The following is a 19,806-nucleotide window of genomic DNA, read 5'->3' on the forward strand; positions in this document are numbered from 1 at the left end:
AGTTTTAATTGATTTACAGAAAATCATTCCTAGTCACATTAAATCTCCTGTTCAGAGGAAGATGCCAAGCTTCCATCTATTACTTGAAAGCATACTGCATTTGCCAGTACCAAAGCCAGGATTCTTCTGAAAGCAATGAAATAAACACCCCTTTCTGGAGACAATTATGTTAAACTTGCTGGGAGAGGGGGGTGTCAAAAACTTGTCTCAGTACAACCCAAAGCCTCTTCTGTCTTTAAAAATAGGATAGTACTACAATTGTAATCACCAATGCCCTCACATCCTCTACCCTTTCACTTGAATGGGTGCAAGATTCATAACAGCTATAAAAGTCATCCCATCAAGCTTTTTACTGCTGTCCTTGTTTATGAACTACTCAAATGCATTAGTGGAATAACAGAAATTTGACATTGCTACTATATTCATAGTATTTGATGAACAAACTCTGAAAAGAACTGACTTAGGGAAGAATTGCAAGGGCAACATTAACTTTGTTTCACTATAGCATAGTATGAGAGAAAAGGGGTAGCTGAAATACTGAAGGGTAAATCTATATGCTACTAGGCTCAGTTAAAGGTGTATAAGGCCCTGACTTGGAATCTGGATATCTGACGGAATCTCTTTCTCTATATCAGTGACCCCAGAACCTGAGACCAATTGGGGAGGGAGGTCTTGCTTGCAGTATCACCATGAGTATTACTTGCCGTGCTAGACACCAGACAGTGCCTCCTTAGCGAGTTTGCCCCAACCTAGGAACACTCCTCCCCTAGAAGTACAGATGTCAGTGTTGTGGCTGGCTTCCTGTCATCAAGTCAAGACCTATCAGTTCTCCTCGGCTTCTGGAAAAGTTGTTTAGTTTGCCCCGGTGCTTTAGGTTGCCCTATTCTATACTGTTCAAATTGTATCTGGTTTTAATCTGCATTTTTATTGTTGGAAACAGCTTTGGGACCTTTGAATAAAAGTAGTCTAAAAATCTTATACATCTATAAATAATCATTCCTGTAGAAGACCTGCATGATGACTACAGGAAGAGTTCCAGCTTAGTCTGCACCCCTTATGTATTGAAATCTTATGTCTAGGTCCTTTTCCCAGGGAGGATTCTGTCATACTATCTGCCATTAGCAGACCAAAGTGGCATGTATGACATGGGACTGTTCGCCTAGGAACCCTCTTTCTTTAGCTAAAACACAATTTGCACTGTTGAAGACCAACACATAGCTCATAATTATGAAAAATCATAATCAGTGAAAGAGACAAGTTCTAGGTTTAATCCCTGATTTCTACCTGAGTTCCTTGATGAGTTTCTTCCAGTCAAGAGTAAAGCTGCCAGTCGAAGCAGCTGGTGTTGGACTTCAGCTCCCATCAACAGGAATATGTTATTTAACTCTGCCTCCCATCAGCCCCAACCAACAAGGCAAATTGTCAGGGATGATGGGACTTGGAGACCACAACACCTGCCGTATTTTTCACCCTATAGGATGCACCGGCCCATAGGACGCACCTAGTTTTTTTTTTTGGGGGGGGATAAAGAAAAAAAATTATTCCCCCCCCAGCCGCGGCTTCAGCGCGCCCCGCGCTCCGTGCAGCAGGCTGCTATCCGCAGCCTAGGGAGCCCTGCGGGAACTCCAGCGGGCTCCCCTGGCTTGCTGATAGCTTCCTGAAGCCTGCAGAGCGAGAGGGGTTGGTGCGCACCGCCCCCTCTCGCCCTCCAAGATTCAGCGAAAGCCTGCATTCGCCCCATAGGACGCACACAGATTTCCCCTTCATTTTTGGAGGGGAAAAGGTGCATCCTATAGGGTGAAAAATATGGTAGAAGGCACCACATTGGCTACCCTCAAACTGGACAATACCAGGCTAAGTGAATCAAGAGTCTTGAGAAGCAGAAACTTAGTTTCATAAGTTGATGACTGTTTAACCTGCTCTGTTGTTTTTCACTGTCCTATATGCGCGACTGTGCATTTTAATATTAATTGTTGTTTATTTTATTATTTGTTCTATACCCTATCCTGGTCTCTATATGGTATCTGCCTTCCCCAACCCAGAGTGCACTTCCAATCAGCCTCAGCTAGCACAGATGTACTGCCTGGAGTTGATGGGAATTGTGGTCCAAACCATCTGAAGGGCACCAGATTTGGGTCAGGCTGGTATAAAGGAAGGGCGAGTTATAAATGCTTTAAATACATAAATACATTAGTTCATATAAATGTGCAGCTTAACTGAACCGATTGCTTTGGACAGATGACTCATTCATCAATGGTTGCCTGCTATATCCTCTAGTGAAATTAATATGGATTCATGAAAGGCTATAGTGATTTCCTCCCTATTCTTTCTATTTATGATGCGGGTCTTCAGATTACATTTGCATAAAGCAATTTCTACTGTTTTCTGTTAGAGCATTGTGTGTATGTAATAAGAGGGAAAGTGGATGGGGAAAGTATGCAGCTCACATCCTTGGATTTCATTGTATACACCTGCACACATAAGACCTTTGGACTCACCTTTTGTACTCACTTTTTGTCCTACCCCTTTGAGCTTTCACTAGCACTATCACAATTCGTTAGCCAATATTAGATTTCCTAGAGCTTTTATTTTATTTTTGACCACACACAAAGATCTCGGGGCTAAATAAACACAATTCAATATTTAAATCTTTACCTCTTTAAAGTAAGATGGAACTCATTTAGAAGACTTGTCATTTTTTTAGTGAAGTAAAATCTCTAGCCCTCGTGCATATGAATAAACATGTGAAAATATACTGCCTCAAAAACCAGAGGCAGATTAGTTTCAGTTGTCCAGAGTAAGACTCCCAATTCTTCAGTCAACTTGTTGTAGGTTTATAGATTTAAAGGCTACACTGTCCTCAAAGACTCCTGGTGGATCACAATATTTCTTTATCCAACTACTATTTGCAGTTTACAGACAAAAAACTCAGGTCAAAAGATAGTGGTTCCCCTAGGAGACTCAGTGGCCAAAGTTAAGGGATTCTCAAGTTCAGAACCGATCATTTTCACACTGGATCGCACCAGTTACAAAAACAGCTGACCTTCTGATAAGCACGGTGCAGTCACATGATTTAGTGTAGATGCATGTGGTGGATCTCTGTGAGAAAGTTACCCGCATCTGATAATGCAGTTGTGTTTCTATTTATGAAGTGGCAAATCCTTCCACAAAGCTGCCTACAGAAGACTTCCTCAACCTGCTGCCAACTCCCATCATTGCCAATGGTTAGCTCTGTAGACAAACTGGAATTAACCGAAGGTGATAGCCATAGAGCTGTTGTGCTGGGATGGCTGTGAAACAGTGGCGACTTAATGAAGCAATTGGAAAATTCACATTAAAGCCAGGAGGAAATGGCTTGCTGAAGGAGCCAACCAAGAAGCCCATGGCTAAGCTGGAGTTGGAAGCCATATCCAAGTTTTTCCTCTCAATGCAGCTTTCCTGTTTCTAACCAGAACATAATATGAGTCAAAATGCACTGTAAGCTCCAAGGTGAAATGGAAGCCTCTTGCAAGACTACTAAGCCAGAGGCATGCAAGTATAACTGAAGCCAATGCTCAGGTAGCTGAAGGCTCAGCCTTTCTATAACGCAGGATGATCTTCTTTACAGGAAGAGTTGCATTGCTGGCTGACGGAGGTCAAATGAAATCCTCATGGACCTCACAGTGAACTGTGCAGTCTAAACATAGCTGCTTCAGGCTAGAGAGATTTGCAGGCAGGGAATTCTGGGGAAGGAAACTGCTAAGTTAATTTAAGCCCATCCAATGGGAGAGTGGCATTGCATTAATAAGAAGACTCTGGCTGAGAGGGAGAGAGGCAGGCAGAGACCAAACCCTAGTGCATTATAAATATGTTAATGTCACAGCTGAGATGATTACGTTGATACTGTGTGTTGCTGCTTAGAAGAGGGCTTTGTTAGGAAGCAGCATGTATCTTTCCTAATTAGGCAGCAATGCAGAGTTGGCTAACGAAATAAAGAGGAAAGAGGGTGGATAATTGTACGTTCCTCTTTGCACTGCACACTGACAAAGTCAAACAAACCATCTTCCCTTTTGCTAGGAGCATCCATCCTGGGGAAATACACTTAAATGGCATATATTTGAAAATTCAATGCACTGTCTTCAATGGACTTAGAAAGGCTGCAACACATGGTGGCGTTCAGAGGGGAATGAACAGGGTTGGAGGGAGTGGGACAATGAACAGGGTTGGAGGGAGTGGGACAGAGGAGGAGGACACCTGTTTTGCTACCTTGGATATCTTTAACATAAAATTGGCCTATAAATTAAATATAAGAAGTCATCACAGGGCAATTATATATCCTTATTGGAGCCTATTCAGTTTCTTCTAACAGGAGAATGTCCCAGAAGACCCAACAGGGTTGTGGTAGCTTGAAGAGAGTAGCTATCAGTTAATGAGAGGAATATATTAGCACCTTAAAAAAAATAATGTTCTGTGGCCTGTGTTGCCTCTTTTTCTTCAGATTCTATGCTGCAAACCCATAGTCATGTCCACAGCTGCACTCTAGCTGGACACATGCACTGCCCACTTAACCATTTCCTGCTCTTTCCAACCAGCTGTTTTGCTGGTCTGGGCATCCAGTAATGAATAATGCAGAATGCTTCCTTTTCTGATCACACACACACACACACACACACACACACACACACACGGCACCAGCATTCTCTACCTGATGCTTCCATCTGGCATGATTAAAATTTGCACATGTTCATTTCAAGGCAGCTGTTATTAATAACATCATATACTACTAAAATTGTAAGATCCTTATGCCGTTTACAAAATGAGAAACCTTTGACCAATTGTGGAACGTGTTTTGCCCAACCCAGTGGGTGGGGCTGTGGTCTAAATCACTGAGCCTCTTGAGCTTGCTGATTGGAAGGTCATTAATTTAAATCCACACAATGGGGTGAGCTCCCGTTGCTCTGTCCCAGCTTCTGCCAACATAGCAGTTCTAAAGCACACCAGTGCAAGTAGATAAATAGGTACCGCTACGACGGAAAGGTAAACGGCATTTCCGTGCACTCTGGCTTCCATCACGGTGTTCTGTTGTGCCAGAAGTGGTTTAGTCATGCTGGCCACATGATCCGGAAAGCTGTCTGTGGACAAACACTGGCTCCTTCAGCCTGAAACAAGATGAGTACCGCACTGACTGGACTTAACCAGGGGTCCTTTACCTTTACGTTCTACCTATTCTTTTCCATACTTTAAACATGTGTGACCTGAAACAAACCTTGAAACCCAAGTAACTAGTCCATTATGTCCACATAGCTCAGTATCCACTCATAGAGTTTGTTTTCCCAAACAAAAAGTATGTCAATCATATTCAAACACACACTTTTACACTTGTGTGTTACCTAATATTTAAATTCAATTTTTATTTGGAGTAAATCCCCATCTAGTCAGTATCAGTAAATGTTTAATAACTCTCTAAAATCAATGGGAAATAGATGATCTGTCCCATAGGATGAGAATAACAATGTGGTAAAAGGTACTGAAGCAAAGATGAGTGTTTCTTGACACTTACAATAATGTCACATTTGCAACTGAGTCTATCCTGCTGGGGAAATTTGCCACATTTGGTTTCCATGTCAGTTATTGCCTGCAAGCATTCTTTACTTAACTTGAAGTCTCCAGCTTGCTTGCTTTGTGCTGCCCAATACAAGCACAGCTCATGAAATGCCATGCTGTCTTGGAGAACTATTATAATGCAACAGGAGAGAGATGCAATATGGTACAGTTTCAAAAGGACAACATGTAACCTGAAAAAGATTTTTGAGGTTGACTTCCTTTCAGGGTGCCACTCAAAGCTAATGAGATCTATAGAAAAACCCTTACTGAACACAGTGGTTCATGACAGAATTAGACAACAGTACTACTATTTAAGGGCATGACAATTATATAAAAGAGAGGAACAGGTGAAATTCCAATAATTCCAATCTAACCATGAGCAGTGGAAAACATTTGCATCAGTAGTCTTCCATTTGCACAGCCTTTTGGGAAACAACATAAGCCCGAGGAGATTTAAATTACAATCAATCTTCTGAAAAAAAGAACTGTCAGCAATGAATGGTGGGGTGTTTTTTTATTAGCAATGTCTGAGCATAAAATCTTCCTTATTTTGAATCCCATAATCACATTTTTCAAATGAAATTCTCTACAGCAAAAGGAGAAAGCTTTTAGTTATTTAATAAAATATATATTTATATACCGCTAAACTCTACAGAAAACATAAAGTGGTGCACAACAAATATAAAATCACAATAAACATAATTAAAATATAAAAGTGGAAAATGTCTTAAGGAGCTGGCTAATCACATAAAATTCATCCAACTGAAAAGCCCCCTGGCAAGTGGACATGACTTGGCCAAAGTGACCTGTTGGGACAACTGGAGAGGCTTGGCAGGCTTAATCAGGCCGACAAGCCAAAGATTCCCCACCCCAGGCTTAGGGTTAGCCTTGCAAGTTTCTAGAGGTAAACTGCTAAGTCCTGAGTAAGAGGCAAGATTTAACTTGTGCACAACATATCATTTGTTGCCCTCAACCAGACATAATAATGAAACCACACCACTGATTGCTTTCAGGACAGTGGTATGGAGAGGGGGAGCTCACACACATGTGTACATGATATATAATTTATTTTGTTTATCAGTCCACTTTTCAAACAGCTATAAAGCTATGTTCCATAACCAGTTAGCAGGAGTACTCACTGCATGAGGCTTCGGATTCATCAGATCCATCTGGGCATTCCTCTTCACCATCACATTTCCACCTGGAAGGAATGCAGTGGCCGTTGTTGCAAGTGAAATCACTTTCTGCACAGGTCTTCTTGGCTGAAAGAAGAAATAGGGAACGTTAGACCGTTGGATTCAATCCAACACAATTATTTTCCACTGCTTCTCAAAGTAGAGCTGTAAAAATAATGGATATTAAGGTAGTCATGTCCATTATTTTCAATAGGTTTACTCTGAGGAGAACTAACAGTACACACCACCTTTGATGTCCGTCTCTCATTTGATCTTTCAGGCCAAACATGCAATGACCTATTTGATGAAATAGCTCTAAGACTCACTGATTGCAAGGATAAGGCAGGATACAAATATAAATTTTAAAAATGTAAACCAGTTTATTATTGGTTTAACTTTCATGGTCTTAGCCACCGTGGCTGGCTTCACGGTTTTCCCCACATTGTGATTTTTGCATAGCGCACACACCTCATGATTCGCAATATATTGCCAGGTCAAAAACTATGAAACAGATATCACAATATGCACTTCAAAATGCTTTTGGACAATATATCACCCAGCCCTAGGGCAGAACGTGCATTCCAAGTGAAACATTATCCTGCGAGACTGGATCAGGGGAGATCATAACAGCATTCACACACTCACACAAAATACCTAATTCCTGAAGCGTCCTTATACTTTGGAACAGGGTGCTGAGATTTTATGATAAAAGTCTCTCAGCTCTTGCAAAGAATTACAGTTCCTAGGATTTTAAAGTAGTTTATATTTGTTGCATAGACATGCCTGAGTGAATGATCTGGTGAACATGAGCTTAACAATAGCTGAAGACAGAGATTAAGTCCCTCTATCCTGATGCAAGCACTCAACATTAATGCAGCTTTGGGACTGAAAGAGTTGTTGCCATGCCTTGCCAAAGCCCACCACAGGAGGCATGAAGAGTAAAACCGCTAGAAAAACAGAGAGAGGCACAAATATGGTATGTAGGATGAAGAATGATCACTGGCCCACTTGGTAAAATATTAATTTTGTTATACCAAAGTCAACTGACAAGCTGTAAAGGAATAGTATGTCAACAGAGAGGCGGACACGCAGGTGAAAAAGGGTCTGTGATGGGAGCATTAATTTTCTGATTCATAAAACATGCAGTTTCCTTGCTGTGGCATCCCAAAAATAAATGCTGTAAAGCCTCATCAAACATAAACATAATCTACTCAGACAGGCATTCCATAAGAACAAAGTATATTTGTTTTCCCTTGCATTCAACATATGAATTATGAGTTGACAATAGCAGGTATTTACTTCAGTGTCACCAATAATGGCTCTGTACTAACACAGAACAATTTAACTAACGGTCCATCAGTATGATGGTCTGCAAGTTTCATTCTCCTGTAGATTCACTTCCTTGTTCTCACAGCATTTTCTACTTGGTCTCAGTATCTGCTCCCTCTTGATGCCATTGGCTGAACTGCTCTGCAGAAAGAAGTGTCACAGACCCTCTAGCTGCTATTGGCTTAATTATTTCAACATCACAGAGAAGCTAAGGTGGCATAATCCAGGCAGCTGAGTACTTAGGGCATCTGAAGAAAAATTAGAATCTAAACTTCAATGTCCATGAGTGATGTTTGCTGAATTACATCCTTTCATTTCATTTTTATTTTTTGTATTCCAGGGATTATCAAATAACACCTTGGTGCAGACTGCTCCAGGTGCTTCAGAGTCTTTGTACAGAAACAGATGGTGCATAATGCTTAACTTTGTGCCGGCACTGATTTTGAAACTGGACAGCAATATGAGCCATATCCAACTTACATCATTTTCAAGAAGCCCGCTTTGAGCAGACAGCCAATAGCGGAATATAAACTCGGTTTTGAAGGTATCTCCAGACATTATGTGCACGGTGATATAAATTGTCTGCTGAGTTAGACAATGGGAAATTTCAGCACACAAGGAAATACAAAAATAAAATAAAATTGCAGGTGTTGGTATTCTCCCTCTTGAGCAGTGTTAAGATACACTGCAGGCCATATCTTAAAATTCAGAGTTAAGGATAGAATTAGCTTAGCATTTATTGAAAAACGGTTATATAGCTCTCAGATTGTACACTCACACGCTTGCCTTTGAATGGACTGGAGAACAGGCGAAGTCCCGGCAGACTGGAGGAGGGCAAATGTTGTCCTTATTTTCAAAAAGGGGGAAAGAGAGGACCCAAATAATTACCGCCCAGTCAGTCTGACATCAATACCAGGGAAGATTCTGGAGCAGATCATTAAGCAAACAGTCTGTGACCACCTAGAAAGGAATGCTGTGATCACCAATAGTCAGCATGGATTTCTGAAAAATAAGTCATGTCAGACTAACCTGATCTTATTTTTTGACGGAATTACAACCCTGGTAGATGAAGGGAACGCAGTGGATGTAGCCTACCTTGATTTAAGCAAGGCATTTGACAAGGTGCCCCATGATATTCTTGTAAAGAAGCTGGTAAAATGCGGTCTTGACTATGCTACCACTCAGTGGATTTGTAACTGGCTGACTGACCGAACCCAAAGGGTGCTCATCAATGGTTCCTCTTCATCCTGGAGAAGAGTGACTAGTGGGGTGCCACATGGTTCTGTCTTGGGCCCGGTCTTATTCAACATCTTTATCAACGACTTGGATGATGGACTCAAGGGCATCCTGATCAAATTTGCAGATGACACCAAACTGGGAGGGGTGGCTAACACCCCAGAGGACAGGATCACACTTCAAAACGACCTTGACAGATTAGAGAACTGGGCCAAAACAAACAAGATGAATTTTAACAGGGAGAAATGTAAAGTATTGCACTTGGGCAAAAAAAATGAGAGGCACAAATACAAGATGGGTGACACCTGGCTTGAGAGCAGTACATGTGAAAAGTTCAAGAAGGACACTGACAAACTGGAACGGGTCCAGAGGAGGGCAACCAAAATGGTCAAAGGCCTGGAAACGATGCCTTATGAGGAACGGCTAAGGGAGCTGGGCATGTTTAGCCTGGAGAAGAGGAGGTTAAGGGGTGATATGACAGCCATGTTCAAATATATAAAAGGATGTCACATATAGGAGGGAGAAAGGTTGTTTTCTGCTGCTCCAGAGAAGCGGACACGGAGCAATGGATCCAAACTACAAGAAAGAAGATTCCACCTAAACATTAGGAAGAACTTCCTGACAGTAAGAGCTGTTCGACAGTGGAATTTGCTGCCAAGGAGTGTGGTGGAGTCTCCTTCTTTGGAGGTCTTTAAGCAGAGGCTTGACAACCATATGTCAGGAGTGCTCTGATGGTGTTTCCTGCTTGGCAGGGGGTTGGACTCAATGGCCCTTGTGGTCTCTTCCAACTCTATGATTCTATGATTCTATGACTCCCATGTTCAGGATCAAAAGTTTCTTCTTAGGGAAAGATCAAAAGAATTTAGATAGTACAGCATTAAAGTCTAATGGCCTTCATAAAGTATGCGGCCAGTAATTTTTCACATTTTGTTTGATCTGCTTCAGCCTTAAGCATCTAACTTATGATAGTAACATTGCACCCAAGGGGCCCGTTATGTCTGCTTCCAGCCTGCCACTGCCAAACCTATTTATTCACCTTAGTCTGACAAAGCCATTTCCCCGCTGATCTACTCACACATGCCCAGGCCTGTGGCTTTGAAGCAAGGGACTGCTGCCAGCATCAGGGTCCGTCGACATTCCTGAGTGATGGAGATATGCAGCTCCTTCAACACACAAACCTGCTGGCAGCAGATGGTGTCACTGATTGCTTTGTTCCCTTGGCACTGTTTTTTTGGAAGCACAACTAATTTATTATGAGAAATCACAAAAGGCGAGAAGAAATACATTGTTGACAATAAACCACAAGATGGCCTTTGGAAGATGTTAATGTGCTTGATGTGCATCCCGACAATCAGACAGGCTGAAGCATCTTCTCCTCTGCAATGTCATATGTGCCAAGCCAACATCTGCAGATTAAACTGCAGGGACAAACACTGCTGGTAAGCAAACTGACCCAGGAGGTCTGGTATTCTGTGCCAGATTAATAGAGGAAAAGAAATCCATACGGTCTTTCATCTCAACAGAAGCCATCTAAATATCTCAAAAGGACACTGCAGAGACACATAAAACTCCCGGGCTGTAATTATTCCTACCGCAACAGAGTTCAGGGATCTTGAAATGTGAACACACCCCCAGCGTGCAAATCCTTTCTCTTAATTAAAACAAATATATTTAAACAAATGCCACTGAATATGATTAACCTTGGAAGATTTCACACAGGCAATTCATTTGCTACCAAATCACTAAATATAACGCTCCTCGGGGGAAAGTGTAGGCCCTTGGCAAAACTATACTCGTGGGCCATTTCTTCATTATTATTATTTTTACTGTTTATCACATTTCCATGTCACTCATTTGTATTTGAATTACTTTGCCATAATTATGTCATCCTCATAATAAAGCTGTGAGGGAGGCGACTGAGACCTCCCATTTTATAGATGGGAACTGAGGGTGGGGGGAGAACGACTTGCCTGCTCATCTAGGTTAGCAGCAACAATGCTATTGGCAGAAGGGTGGCTCCCCTCCCGCTGCTACTATTTGTTGCTGTTGAGCCTGTTTCTGCTGCTCAAGAGTGCAACACAATGCATGAGATTAGAAGATATTAAGCTTTTATAATCATCATTTCCCTAAACTGTGTGGAAAACAATTCAGCTAGGAAAGAACCAGAGGGATTCCTTTGCTACTCAAACAAGTTTCTAATGGCTGCTGTTTGAAATAAAGATAACCTGTATGTTATGTACTGAGCTGAATCCTAGAACAATAGGATCCAGAATGAAGCAGTCGGATTCGTCCACAGAAGCCACCCAATCCAGCTCCAGGTGGAAGTGAATCAGCAACCTGATTGGCCTGCAGCAGCAGCCAATCAGGCTTCTGGAGGAAGTGAATCCGCAACCTGATTGGCCTACAGAAGCAGCCCAGAATTAGCCAATCACACGGGGCCCATTGTGTAAATCATGTATATATAGCTAGACGTTTTGGGGAAAGATTCATTCATTGCTACTATGAGCTGAATAAAGAGCCTGAAATTCACACTCCACTCCAAGTATATTTCATGTATTAACATTTTCAGATGAACTTTGCAGAGCAAAGAGCTGGGGATCAGACAACATTTGATGTGGCAGTAAGACAGCATCCTTGAATAGTATTAGGAACTCAGATATATAAGATGGGGAACAAATGGCTTCTTAAACCTAGGTTGCAGTCACCAAAATGGAATGTCTAGTTGCCATTTTGGGGCAAGATGGCTTTAAAGTCTTATTTTTTGAATGATGGACTGTGATTGATTATCAGTTAAACATCTGGCTAGCGCAGATGACAACCTTAAGCTAGGTTAAGAATTTTGAGAACTTAAAGAAGAAAAGTCACTTAATGCAGGGACAATTCTCATATGTATTGGCCTTTTCCTACCTCTTTTTCTTAATGGTGACATGGGCCGTTTATAACCCCAGGGCAGTGGGGTAGGGCAAGCGAAGACAAGCTACAGCAATTAACTATAACACTGTTCACTACTCCTGTCCAACCACCAGGAGCAGAAGTTTTTCAGGACCTCTTCCACCAGGTTGAAGAGCTCAAAGTCTCCGCTTTCCCAAATGAAGGTGGGCTGCACAAGCAGGAGTGAGAGACAGCAGCAGGGACTGGCACCCAGGGAGTTTTGAACACTTGGCTTGAACTGAATTCTTTTGTCTTGATTTTTGCTGTACATTTTTAAAAATGTATATTTATTGAAAATTTGCAATTCTGAACACATTTACCTGGCGGTATGCCCCATTGCACTCAATGTGACTTATTTCTAAGGATGCGAAGGACTTCTAATTGCAGCTGACTTTTTTTTTTTAAAAAAAAGGGAAGATAAAATTCCATTTATGTTTATCCATTTCTTATCTGTGCATCATAATGAGCTTTTTCACAGTTGTCAGTTTAAACATTTTAAACACCAGGAATGCTGAATATTAAATTGTATATGAAAATTGATTTATCTCAATTGATTTATCTAAGGAAATGTACATCATAGACTTGCCCAATATTTCCTCACATAGAACAGAAAGGTAACATGGAAAAAACTGAAGAACTGTGCATGCACACGAAAGCTCGTGCCAATAACAAACTTAGTTGGTCTCTAAGGTGCTACTGGAAGGATTTTTTTTATTATGGAAAAAACAAGTGAGCTTCATGGAAAAATATAAGCTGTCTAATAACCTTTCTTTGTCTCACCTACTCCTGCCAAGCTGCAATTCCTTTCCTCCGCCAACTCCCCCCACCCTGCCATCTCATTGGCTAAAACCACTATATACCCAGTAATTGACAGGGGTCTACAAATGCAATTGTCAGATCAGTTTACCTTTTACTACAGGTGTAATGAGTTTGTTTGTTTTTTCAGCTGCCAGCCATGCTGGTAAGCAAATGGTGCCTCTTCAAGAATGTCATCAGCCTGCCAGAGTCAGAGCCATGCATTGGATGGGTTGCTAGAGGTAGTCGCCCCACTTACCACTCCTTCCCTGTTAAATCCCTTGTCAGGAAACAGGTGCAAAAGACCCCCCATAAAAACACAACCCTGCTCAGTTTGACTTTGTTGTTCCTGGAAGAGAGAAATTTGAGCTTCCCTGTCTTACAAGGTATTACCAAATTGGTTACCCTCAAGATCAGCCAGCATCTGTACAGCCCCTCTTGATCAATGACTATTGAATATTGTACAGGAAAAACAATTCTTAGAAACAAAGAGAAAGTGCATCCTGGTACAAGCATTCTTATAGATGTTTTGACATCAAAATTATAACAGAATTTTATTTTTTTTTATAAAACCCAACTGTTTATTTTAGCCCACAAGGCAATTTCAAACACTCATCAAATGTAAATTAATCTTTTCCAATGAGCATTTCAGTGGCCATTCAAAACAGTTACCAAGGGCTGAATCTGTTCTTTTGTGCTTGTGATTTTGGAATTGCTGGGGAAGGGCAGTTCTTTTTGTTTAATGATTTAAATGCAAGGAGAAGATAAAAGAGAAAGGGTGCTACACTATATAAACGGCTGCTTTAAAGGCAGCCATCTGCTCTGGTTTTTATGGGATCATTCAACAAGGCAATGACAAATCCGCAAGCTGTAACAGTTCTGTTGCAATCAGACATGGGTTATGTTTGCAGAAATTGAAAGATCAGATTACAGGCATGATCCGAAGAAGGACGTAAACAATGTCAACAGGTAAGGAAAGAGATTTGTGGTGATGGCAGTCTGAGGGTCTGGGAAGAAGGGGAATGGTGCATGCTTGAGGAAATGGGTCACAAAAGCAGGTACCACTGCTGTTAGATAAGAAGGTGAGGAACTAAGAGCCTAAGGAAAAGACGCAGGAAATTGGCAGCTGAAAAGAATTTTATTTATTTACATTTGTGTGCTGCTCATCCAACCAAGTTCACAGGGTAGTTTACACGAAGAATAATTACAAAAGCAAAAAGACCAACAAAAAACCTCCTAGAATTGGCACATGGCACTACCACTAAAATGATTTAAACAACAAAAACCAGCACTAAAACCAGCCAAGGGAACATGGTCCAAAAACTAAAGCAATCAATGGATTATTAAGAAGGCCTGGGAGGAGCAGGAAGCTTTTCTCCTAGTAACTAGAAGACAAGGTGAGCCTCTCTGCGGAGGGGATTTTGTCACTGAAAAAGCTTTATCCTTAGCAGTTATTCGCCTCACTTCATTAGATGGGGAACCTGGAGACAGGCTTCTGAGAAAGTTCTCAAGGTCTGGGCAAGTAAGGAAGGCACACTTCAGAAATCCAACAGGGAGGTTACCAGAGGATGGGTAGCAGTTGCAATACTATCTCTGTTCACCTAGGATTGCAACTGAAATGGACAAAAGCACTCCATCCCACCAAGCCCCCTGATGCTCAGCAACAATACTAGATCTAGGAGCACACACAATGCACCCTATCCATGAGCCTGCTCCTTTAGGGTAAGTGCAAAATAATTTAGGGTAAGTTGAATACACCAGCCTTGACAGATGAAGCACCCACCAATGATATCTCTGTCTTGTCTGGACTAACTATCAGTTTCCTGCTCCATTACCAAGCCCAGGCATTGGTAGAACACACAGTGCCTCACCTGCAAAATTCAGAGACCTACTGCCTATATAAAACATAACCAGATTCTGAGTGGTGTAGGACTTTATCTATTAGTATCAAAACCTTGAACTTGGCCCAGTAGCAGATTGGCAGCAAGCACAAATTCTCTAACCAAGGTGTGATATGCTGGTGTTAGTTTGCCCCCACAAGCAAACTAGGGGCCACATTCTGCATTAGCTGCAGACTCTGGGCCAACCTCAAGTGTACAGCACACTGTACATACAGCACATTGCAGGAATCCAGCCTTGAGGTTACCAGTGCGCAGACATCTGTTCTCAAGCTATTTCAGTCCAGAAACAGTCACGGCTGTCTTTATCAGCCGGATTTGGTAAAACAAAGCACTCCTAGTCACTGACGACACCTGTGGCTCCACTGATGGATCTAGGATCACCTCCAGACTATGCATCTGCCCCTTCAGGTAGAGTGCAACCCCATCCAGGGCAGGCAATTTCCCAGACCTGGGAACCTGGGAACCACTCTACCATAGAGCCCCTGTCTTGCCAGAATTCAGATTCAGTTTATTTGCTTGCATCCAGACACTGGTCCATGGCCTTTTCATCCATTTCTGATCCAGATGTTAGAGAGAAAGAGTGTTGGATATCATCAATGCACTAATTACATCTAGTTCCAAATCTCCTGCTGACCACACCCAATATAGATGTCAAATAGAATTGGGAAAAATATAGTGCTCTGTAGCACCCCCACAAGAAATACTCATCCAGTCTCCTGGAACATCTTCATAAAGGGCCACGGCTGAGAGGATATACAGTATCACTGAGTGCATACTTGCAAGCACCTTATTAGCAGGAGACCTATGATGTAGACAAAGGTCTGTGACAAGGTTTGTGACATGTACAAAAGCTGCATCTTCATAGAGCCTCAAATTGGAAAATAGCAATGTCATCTGACTGTAAACTCAGCAGGTTTCAAGCCGGCAGATGACAGCTGCCTTCAGTTTAGCATCTTCTGTTGCACTGTCTGTGTCCAGTCAGAAATTTTGGAAGTGACAATGATTCCTGCTCAGCAACTATCTAAGCCCAACTTTGAGATTTGCTCTGTTCAATAAAAGCCCAGCTTGCAGGATATATTGAGTTTACACACTTGATTTTAAAAGGTCTGCTCATCTTGTTCCCAAAGGCATAAAAATATTGCAGCAGGTCGACAAGACCTCTAAATTAATATGCCAGTCTCTGCATACTCAAATATTTGTGTGTCCCCAGGCAAAATGTGCATGCCAGACTTTAACATATGCCTTGTAAATGATTGGATAAATCCATGGGAATTGAATTCAATACACAAAATGCCCAGGGCTTATTACCCTTTTTTTTTCTAAGTTGGAACACACATTTTGCATACACATTTGATAGGTACTTCCATGTTAAGAGGAGCTTCTGCTTGTGCAAATTCAGGCCAGTGCAAAAGACAAGAGCCATGTCAGGGGAGGCTGTTCAACATTTCTCCAATGAAAATAGGGACGTCCTAAGGGAAAGCGGGACTGTATGGAGCAGAAATCCAACTGTGCAACAGGACTTCCTGTTTCTATTCTCCGCCCTCCACCCCCGTGAGCCCCCCAAAACTGGTAATGCATGGGAGGGGGCCAGCAGGGAGGAAGAGAGGAGTGAGAAATTCCATTGCATGGATGAGTGCCCCCTTGCACTACACTGGAACTCACCATATGGATGCACTAAAAGTTCAGTCTGTTCTCTCATCTGAAGGAAACAAGACGTGTAATAATGTATTATTTACAAATGTATACAGAAATGCTTGTTTCTTTTCCCAGATGCTTGTGTGCAACGAGAAAGCAGTCTGGAACTATCAAGAAAAGGCATTATTAGAGTTATGAGCAGAATCTGTTGCTAGCAGCCGACTGGGAAATGAGTTGTTGGGCTAATCTATGGAATAGGAAATTAAATGTGCAGCAATGTGCCCAGATCACTCTGCTTTGCAAAAGAAAAGAAAAAAAATCCTTACTGTGCCTGAGTTTTTTTGCTTTTTAAAATTTCACGGCATTGTGAAATAGCTTTATACACTATGCAGTCACCTTAAATTGAATCATAATGTTTGTTAGTAACTCACAACTCCATTAACAAAAGGATTACATTTTTAAAGCAATTCAAAAATTAAGCTGTTAACAATTGCCACATTCTCATGGTGAAAGCAAGAGAATCCTGAATTCGCAATGCAAGAGGTGCAAATTTGATAACCACAAGTATTACAGGAATTTCCCACCATTCAAAGCAGTAACAAACAATGCAACCATAAAACTGCTTGTATCCCTCAAGTCTATTTTGCATAGCACAAACTTTATACAATCCAAGTTTTCCATTTAAGCAAAATCGAACACTTAAGTGCTCAAGAATGTAGACAATTGACTTAAAATGTTTGTGTTGAGTTAAAATAAGACAAGGGTTATGTTTTTAAAAGGAAAGGAAAAGAAGCACCTGCAACAGATGCTAATGATGGCAACTATCTGCAGTAGGAAGGCTTTCCAATGAATGGAAATTGTACACATAAAATGCAACATGAAGAACACCAAGATGAAGACAGACATCTCTCGTAACTTGACCATATACAATAAAGAACAAAGATTTGGAAGTATAATACTGTTCCGTTTATTCATGAGGACACACTTCACTTTGGACTTGACTGAACCTGATCACCAATAAAGCTGGCTGAATTAAATATAAAAGCTATTTTAATAAACCTTTCCAAAGCCAACATCAGTTGCAAATTGAACAGCAGGTTTCACTTCCAACCCAAGCCTGTTAGTGGAACGATGCCAAGCAAATGTCTATTAATTTTCTAACACAAAGTGCTGGTTTCCTTGGTTTTTCGTGCTCATGCAATAACTTGAATAATCAGAGTCGCTTAAGGATTTACATTACAGCCCTCAGCAAAACAGTACGTCCCACCTTACACAATTTCAATGCAAAGATTAATAAAGTAATTTTATCACACCTAAATGCAGAGAGTAAATTCAAAGTGATGCACACTGGAACAAAAAAACCCTCACTTTACAAATATGCTGATGGGTGTGTGAACTGGTTCACATACTAAAATAAACCAAAGTTTATTTTAAACTATGGTTTAATGCAAAATCCTTTGCAGTGTCAGAAAGGAAACATTCCAGAGGCTGACTTCATGTTACTTGTGAACACAATGCTCATGGTTAATTTTCACCAAAAAAAACCCCACAAGCACTGGTTCACGTGTAAAGAAAGCTAGCTTCTAGTTTATTTCCACCCTTGCACAGAAAAGGATTAGCAGGAGTGGAGTGGGCTAGGAAAATCTGAGCAGCATGTACTGGCACACTACTCATTCATATTAAACTATAGTTTAAAATAAATTACAGTTTAATGCAGAGAATGGGGCACCAGGGCCCTCCAGAGGTGGCCAGACTACAACTCTCTGAACATTTCAAAAGCACTATGAAAATGCTTACCATATTAGTGAGTCCCATTCTGTCTGCCATTGGCTTTTGTACCACGAAATCTATCTGTGATCTAAAGCCATTTAGGTGCATGTAGGTAAGTCATGCATCAGCATTAATTTTATTCAGAGGACAAGTAAAAACAGGTAGATTTGGGGGGGGGGATGGGGATGAAATAAGTGAGTACCGGTATATTTTATTTTTGCTTGTGCTGCTTATTTTATTTGTACAGTGGAATCTCGGTTTTGGAATGTAATCCATTCCGGAAGACCGTTCGGCTTCCAAAACATTCGAAAACCGAAAGCGGAAGCCTCAGTTCAATAGGGAAACTCAAAATGAAAATCGTTCAAAAACTGAAGCAGTTACTTCTGGGTTTTCGGTGTTCAGGTTCCGAAACGTTCATCAACGGAGAAGTTCAAGAACCGAGGTTCCACTATAGTGGTTATTTATTATGTTGATGTGCTTATGGAAGCAGTTCCATTAGTGTTAAGGCTTCCAGCTGTGCAATGGAACTTCCCCTCCCTTTCCTCTTCTCCACGCAGCTGCCTCAGGCGACAGAATCCAAGGGGTGGTGACCCTGCAGGAGAGAAGCAGCAGCAGCAGGAAAAGCTACTGGGTTCCAGTGAGAAACCGCCACCTCACTCCTCTTTGCTTCTCCCATGGCAGGCGGCGCCCCCCCCCCCCCAGCTTCTGGGGGGGAGGGGACTTGTGCACCTCTTGCAAGATCTTGCACATCCTGGAAGCTGCTGTGGGGGTGGGGAGGCCCCTTTGGCAGTGAAATGGGATCAGCTGCCCCTGTCCCCACATTACGTGTTCTAAGGGTTCCTCCCCCCTTCATGGATCACTGCCTTGCCGTGGCGAAGGGGCTTGAAGAACTCAGAGAAGCTATGAACTATGCCGAGCAGGGCACCCAAGATGAACAGGTCATAGTGGAGAGTTTTGACCAAACGTGATCCACCTGGAGGAGGAACCGGCAAGCCACTCCAGTATCCCTGCCAAGGAAACTCCATGGACAAAGACAACAGGCATATAAAAGTTATGACGCTGGAAGATGAGCCCCTCAGGTCGGAAGGCGTCCAACATGCTACTGGGGAAGAGCGGAGGGCAAGTACAAGTAGATCCAGAGCTGATGAAGCGGCTGGGCCAAAGCCGAAAGGACGCTCAGTTGCGGATATGCCTGGAAGCGAAAGGAAAGTCCAATGCTGTAAAGAAAAATATTGCATAGGAACCTGGAATGTAAGAACCATGAACATGGGTAAGTTGGAGGTGGTCAAAAATGAGATGGCAAGAATAAATATTGACATCCTGGGCATCAGTGAACTAAAATGGACGGGAATGGGTGAATTCAGTTCGGATGACCATCATATCTACTACTGTGGGCAAGAAACCCGTAAAAGAAATGGAGTGGCCCTCATAGTCAACAGAAGAGTGGCAAA

The 19,806-nt window shown here is 41.9% G+C and overlaps 1 protein-coding gene across 4 annotated transcripts in view; it reads right to left on the reverse strand.

Moving 5' to 3' along the window:
• LRP8 (LDL receptor related protein 8) overlaps positions 1 to 19,806 on the reverse strand; it is a 199,220-nt gene that overhangs the window by 67,770 nt on the left and 111,644 nt on the right. For 2 of the 4 annotated variants that reach the window (XM_079980723.1, XM_079980721.1), the window contains exons 1-2: positions 10,399 to 10,759; positions 6,723 to 6,845 (exon numbers count right to left, since the gene is read on the reverse strand). In XM_079980723.1, coding sequence (XP_079836849.1) covers positions 6,723 to 6,845; positions 10,399 to 10,666 — 391 coding nt within the window. In that variant the 5' untranslated portion in view covers positions 10,667 to 10,759. Of the gene's footprint in view, positions 1 to 6,722; positions 6,846 to 10,398; positions 10,760 to 19,806 lie in introns of those variants that run through there. The other 2 variants (XM_079980724.1, XM_079980722.1) reach the window with 1 other exon arrangement.

The sequence above is a fragment of the Podarcis cretensis genome (assembly GCF_951804945.1).
Source record: "Podarcis cretensis genome assembly, chromosome: 6".
In the NCBI taxonomy this organism is placed as follows: Eukaryota; Metazoa; Chordata; class Lepidosauria; order Squamata; family Lacertidae; genus Podarcis; species Podarcis cretensis.